Below are 7,217 nucleotides of genomic sequence, written 5' to 3' on the forward strand. Positions count from 1 at the left end.
CTATTAAAAAACCAAAAAAAAAAAAAAAAAAGTTAATTCAATGATAGAATGAGGCTCTGAGAGCATTACTATTACAATTACAGCCACTGACTCAAATAAGCAAACACTGTTAATATTTAGGTATTAAGGAAAAATTGTGGAAAAAAATGAAAGCTTTAAGGGCAAGCAATGCACATGCAGTATCTCAGCCAAGCAAGAGAGAAAGAGGTAGGGATAAGACAGCAAATAACCTGTGTTAAGATTGGAGACTGTCAACAGAATATTAAGGTTTAAGTATCTGAAAGGCCTCCTAAAATTGGACTCTTTAGCACCATTAAAATTTGACTTAGCAATTTAAGTTGACAAGATGCTTTACTATTCTTTGGTGGGGAAGGAGGAGAGGCTGAATCTATTCCAGAATATCCGCCAAAATAAAAAATTCACATTCAAGACCAAAAGGGCCATAAATATTGGCCAGGAGGAAGCTTTCAAATACTGAAAAGATCTTCTAAAGGAGCAATGAGGAGATGCAAAGAACTCCTCACTAGCCCGCAATATACACAAGCGTGTCCTACAACTACACCCAACGGTACGGTGGAGCACAGGAGCAAACAGAACACCGACGAACAGTCCGATGACCTCCCTTATATGTGGAACCAGAACAAAACCGAGCTCATGGCTGCTGAAGGCAGAAGGAGGTGGGTAGGGAAAATCAACAAAGGTTTTAAAAAGTACAAACTCCCAGCTATAAATTAATTCCTGGGAACGCATTAATGTACAGTATGGGGACTAGAGTGCTGTATTACATATTTGAAAGTTCCTGAGAGATCTTAAAAGTTTTCATCACGAGGAAAAAAAAATTTAACTATGTATAGTGATGGATATTAACTAGATTATGATCATTTCACAATATATACAACAGAAACATCAAGTCATTATGTTATACACCTGAGTGTGTCAATTATACCTAGAACAAGACCCTAAAACACACCCATGCAGTTATGGGAATTCAGCCATGTTAAAGTTAACTTTTAAAATAATCAAAGACTTTGCATTATATGGTACATGGTACATTGAGAAAACCGAGAAGAATTAAGTCACATCTCTTATTCATATCACACTAAAAAATCAAATTGCCAAACATTTGATTCTGAATCTGAACATAAAACACAAAAATATGGAGAAAGTAAGATGACAAAAAACTCCCAAAGTCCTAAGTTAAAGACTGAGAATATTTACAATATAAAACAAAGGGCTGACATAAAATTCTCTCTAATCAACAAAAAGACAACCAATCCAATAAAAAATATGCAAACAGGCAAAACTAGTCAACATATGAAAGGCATGTCACCACTGGAAAAGATGTACACCACTTTCTACTAAATTGGCAAGACTAGTAGGATTTTGTCCAGCCTTTTGGGACAATTCGGTTGTGTCAATTTTATTATATATACCCACTAACCAGCTATTTTATTAATTCTAGAACTTTAGAAATACTGGCATTTTTGCAAAGATATAGAAGAATGTTTATTAGAATGGTGGGTCTAACAGTGAAAACACACAAAGCAACCAAAATGTTTATCAATATAGGTAAAGTAAGTTATGGTATATCTATACAATGAATATTCAGCCTTAGCAAAAAAAAAAAAAAAGCCCTCAAATGAATATGCAAATATGTATCTAGAGCTACTGTTAAGTAAAACTGAGTCACAGAATCTATATAGTACAATCCTGGTCTTCTTAAAAATTGTTTATTAATCTACAAAAAGCATCTGGACGAACATGGAAGATTATCTGGGAAGGACACCCAAATGGGGGATGGAGATGGAAATCACCTTTCACCTTTGATATCTTTTTCAGCAAGCATTATTAACATATGACCTCCTCCTCCAGAATAAACTTGCCAAATTTTCATATCCTTGCCACCAAGGAGTGACATTACAATCCACAAACGACTTTAAAAGCTGATGAAAATATTCAACTTCAACAACTTTGAGGTAACACACTAGGGGTAAAGACACCCAGGAATACATTCTAGCATACTCCAAGTACTCAAAAACATAGGCTAAAACACAAGGCCACCCCATCTCTTCGTTTTTATTTGTATTCATCTAGCATGCCCCTAACATTTCCTAGCATAGAAGCTTCTTGATCAATGAAGTTACCAGGAAAAGATGAGTAGGGAGATCAGCCATGAGGTCATTCCAAGACCACTGAGTTTTAGTTTTTTTTGTACTCTTGAGAAACTGACTAAAGTTTTAGACACTCCTCTCATACCCCAAAATACATACGCATAAAGCTTTACATAGAGAATTCTTGGGACCGTGGACACCAGAAAAAACACCTAGAACAGAGGTTCTTAAATCAAAATCCCAGAATCATACTGCTGTAATCATTTCTGATTTTAAGTGAAAGGAAATTAAAGTCTGACTCCCCAGAATGAATTGTGTAAGTGAATATAAATTTGCCTGGTAACAATTATAGTTCCCTAGTAAGTTGCCACTTTTAACCAGGAAAATAGTTAAATAGAGTAGAGTCATGCATATTATGTGAGGATCAATCACTAACTATGGTTAACAAATGCAGCCTTCCTCAAGTAGAATTCAGAACTCATCCCGGGCAAAAAAAGAAACCATTAAGGCTACAGTATCTACTTCAAATTTGAATGTCTGTGAAGCAATGAAGCAAAAACTTGATTTCCGGGGGGGCGGGAAACTGTTTTGGCAGGGAAAAAAAAAAACCCCTATGTGACTATTCATTTACAAAATAAGAAAAACACTCTGGCATATTAATGTGAAATTTATCTACATATATCAACGTGCATGGGTTTTCCCCAAATCTTAAAGTATCACATGCTTTACCTTTGCACTAGTGATTGTACCAAAAGGAGAAAACTCTTTCCGGAGACGTTCATCATCAATACCATCATCAAGATTTTTCACGTAAAGGTTAACACCCTAAAAAAAGAACAAGAAAACTAGAAAAAGGAAAAAAAACCCACAGTGGTACTTAAGTACACTTCCTAGTATTTTATCTCTTGTGTCTTCTCCTTTCCCCCTCACAAACCCTTCAGTTACCTGGCAGTAACTGAAATGAACGTAAAATAGGTTTTCCTCATCCCTATCTTATTTTGCTTGTCAATTAAAAATGAACCTGGTATCTGGTGATCCTATCTTGCTTCATCTGTTCAAATTTGCGCTTAAGTTCCGTCTGCCGTTCCACTTTTTTCTGAGCTCGACCAACGTAAATTTGTTTTCCATTGAGCTCCTTTCCATTCATCTCATCCACAGCCTTATAGAAATCACAGAAATTTTAATTACTAACTTGCAATAGAGAAGTTCATTTCTTTAACAATCAAGAAAATTTGTTAGTTTACGAATGCTAAAGATGGACCCATCACAAAAACTTGGCTTCGATGTTTTGGGAATATAGGTTCCCAATTTATACCCTCAAAACTAATAAATAAAATGCAAGTAATTCAAAACAATACATGTAAAATAGCCAATGTAATTCATGTACATTTCAGCATGAGAACAAGGAAACCTTCTATCATCTCCCTTATTGTAAAATACAGGAAATCCATACTATCTTTAGTTAGTATATTTGAGTCTTACTTTCTGTGCATCTTCATGCCTTTCGAAGCTTACAAATCCAAAACCTTTGGATTTTCCACTTTCATCAGTCATTACTTTCACACTTAAGGCAGGTCCTAAAAAAATTTTTTAAATGATTCAAAGGTATTCCACACAACATTTAGTTTATACATTTCAAATTTCAACACACATAAAGCCATGAAAAAAATTTAAAAAGTTCTCTTCAAAGACCTTGTATTTCTACTAAGAAACTAAGTACTCTACTTCCTGAAACACTCCTTCCTCCATTTGAGGAGGTATATGGTTTAGACAATTGTTAAAGATGAAGTTTTATTCTTAGTTCAAAACAGATTTGCTTCTTTTAGCCAACAATTTTGACATCAGAATTAAGAAATAACATTTTCTTAACCCTTGACCCACTTGACTTTTAATTAAGAGTAGAGGGAATACAGGGTTTGACCCTTGGAAAGAGACAGTATCACTCGGAGGAAGCAGCACATATTTGAAGACACGTGGCCCCAGTCCTCCCAAGTGAAAAAGACACTTAACTGAGGTGGGTATTGTCTCAGATACGTTGGGGCCAGAAAAGGTTAAAAATCACATTTGATTACAGAGAATATGGAAGATGTACGGGCACAGGTAGATTGTTTCTTTTGAATGTACTTCTGGTCCTAACGCTGTACTTCCAATCTCTATGAGAAATAGCCAAGAAAATATTTGACAAATTTACATATCAGTGGTCACCTCACATAGTATTATCCATTTGGAATAACTGGTTAACAATATTCAACTTTACAAACAGCTTCTAATTAAAAAAGATGAAATATACAAAACCAGTCACTAAAGAGAATTTGGAGTCAGATGCAAGACACAATTTATCTTTGTGCAAAAGGACAAGTTTTTTGCTCAAAAGAGCAGAGGGTTCAACGTGGCATGCTAGATCGGCAATAAAAAAGTATTAGATTTCCTAATTCTGTATCATTTGAGGTGCTCAAAAAAACAAAAGCCACCTATTTAATAAGCTCAACAAATGATAAGGAACAAGCAAATCACCTGCTTAAGCGTTCTATTTCAAGTTCATCTTCTGATCATCTACAACTATCTAAAGTGAGGCTGGTTACACCTCACTGATTTAAAATTTAGTGAAGTTAATTTGAAATGCAAGGAACAAATTAAGATCCCATGGATTCAGAAGGCCATCCCAAGGAGATATCACGGGAATCAGGATCTCTGGCTTTGTCTTTGAATGTCATTGTTTCAAATTGCTCAAACATGAGGCTTTTAAGACTGGCCAAATATCCTAAAGCTGGCCAGCTTTCCTGTCCCATAACTAAAGACTGCATTCCAACCCAAGTTGGCTGTGTCATGTGCATGCCTCTGATGAGATGGGATCTGTAAGCGCATAAATCCAGCACAATTTCTTACTGTAGCATAACCTTTTAAAATCTGTTCCAATTAGGCAGTCACACCTTACTGTGCTAAAACAACATTATTAACCTTTATTTATGTACTACCTTGTAATATAATGGACTATCAGTAGTTTAATCCAGATAACGACATTTTTAAGTACCGTATTTTCATTTCATTCACTTCAGTATAAAGTATTAGCCAAAACTAATGTTGAGCAATTACTCAGAACTTTGAGTGTAAAAATTTAATTCAGACACATTACCAAACTTGCCAAAGAGATCCTTAAGGCGCTCATCATCCATATCTTCTCCAAAATTCTTGATGTAAACATTGGTGAACTCTTTTGCCCTAGCTCCGAGTTCTGCTTCTCGTTCTTTACGAGACTTAAATCGTCCAACAAATCTAATAAAATATGTAAGGACTATAAAATTAGGTTCTATTTTATTAAGTTCAGATTAATTAAGCCTGATGGTTGATTTTGTAATCGTTACTGATAATTTCAGATCTCAAAGAGCACACTAAAAACACGTGCCTTAAGTGAAAAAATGGAAGCATAAAATAAGAACAAACCTCTTAACTACAAGAAAAAAGGAAGCATTTTTTCTTCACACACACTTTCCTCCCTTCCTTCGAGCTAACCCAGGGTTAAAGAGATCATGCCTATCAATATAAATGAGTGGGAGCAACACATGAACCATGCCAAGGAAAAGACATAAAAACGTTCATCGTTGCTACTTCAAAGCGGCCCTTGCACATTGTGATCTCCTAAAATGGAAATTTAAACTTCTGAATTCTGTACATAACAGCTTGGCAAATTTTCTTTACAGCATTATCAACTATATGTTTTAAAAATTTAGTTTTCCCCTAATATAAAAGTAGTACGTGTCATTCAAGACTACTGCAACAGACAATAAAGTAAAAACCATCTTCCATGACAACACCCAAATCATGACCAACTTTCCCTAGGTCTTTTTGTTTTAAGGCAGATACCTATGATTTTATTCCTTAACCTTCCCCACCCCACTCATACTGTGGTGCTTCTCCATGAGATTAGCTTTACAAACATTCTCAACAGGAACATAATATTCCATTGTGGATATCACAACTTTCTGCTTTTGTTAATAATGCTGGAACTTAATGAGACTTTCTGTTATATATTCTCAGGATAGAGTTGCAGAAATCATGGTAGTTCAAAAGGCACATAAATGACTTTAAGTTTATATATAAGAAATGTTTTCCAAAAGGGTTACACCATTTTATACCCAAAACAGCAATAAATTAAGTCTTTATTTAATCCAGACCCCCCACCAATGCTGGACATTCTTCCCCTGCCCCCAAGCATGTTGATAGGCAAACTGTAAGATATTTTCATTTTCTAATACTAATGATACTAAGTATTTCTCTCATTTAAAGATGTACTATTTCAAAAAAAATAAGGATGTATTACTTCTAACAATTAGTCTTTGTTAACATTGTTCACATTGAGAAACTACTGGTTTCTTAGACTTATATGGGTTCCTTACACATTACAAAGTCTTTCCTCAATCATGCAGCGACGCAAAATTCAAATAGGTAACACCATGTGCGTAATGATCCCGTCATGTACAGACTGACCACGGCACCTGATGACGTGATTTAAAAGAACCACAGTGGAGTGGTGCAGTGGAGCTGTTAGAACCACCAAGCCCAATTTGTTATGCCGTCACTGCAGTTTACACAGCAACATGAACTCAGATCATTTATAAGATGACCTTATGGTTGAATCTGCCGAGATAATTAAACAAAATCCACTGGCACTAATGATAAAAAAATCTAAGATGTTATTTCTTTGGGCTCATAAAACCTGCAATTTTACAACCTGCAGCAGAAAGTCTCGGATTTTATCAGTGCCATTATATACAAAGTTTGCAATTTTTAAATCAAGTTTATCTCAGGAAAGATTAATTATGAAAATTTCTGGTTTAATTCTACTTTACCTTTAAATGGGTGAAGGAAGGTGAAAAGGTAAAAACAACGAAACATCTTTAAACTCCATGAATAAATTGTAGTAGTATGACCAAGTACAGGGCCAACTTAGACTGAATTTAGACCACTGGGTTTGTATCCCAGCTCATCTGCTGAACCAGCATGTAAACACAGGCAAATTATTTTAGCCTCAGTTTCCTCAAATGTAAAATGGGCCAATGACTGCCTCAGGAATTATGATTAAGTTTCTGTCTGGATTCCTAGTTTTTT

The 7,217-nt window shown here is 35.2% G+C and overlaps 1 protein-coding gene across 1 annotated transcript; it reads right to left on the reverse strand.

Moving 5' to 3' along the window:
* Positions 1-23: 23 nt before the first annotated feature.
* LOC117800961 (polyadenylate-binding protein 1-like) lies at positions 24-5,437 on the reverse strand (the record flags this gene model as incomplete). The annotated part of the gene is made up of 4 exons (XM_034653535.1): positions 24-2,936; positions 3,133-3,270; positions 3,594-3,688; positions 5,245-5,437. Coding segments are annotated over 4 exons (543 nt in total), but the record flags the coding sequence as incomplete, so codon positions are not given.
* Between the last annotated feature and the right edge of the window lie 1,780 nt (positions 5,438-7,217).

Source organism: Ailuropoda melanoleuca, unplaced genomic scaffold (genome assembly GCF_002007445.2).
Source record: "Ailuropoda melanoleuca isolate Jingjing unplaced genomic scaffold, ASM200744v2 unplaced-scaffold9701, whole genome shotgun sequence".
In the NCBI taxonomy this organism is placed as follows: domain Eukaryota; kingdom Metazoa; phylum Chordata; class Mammalia; order Carnivora; family Ursidae; genus Ailuropoda; species Ailuropoda melanoleuca.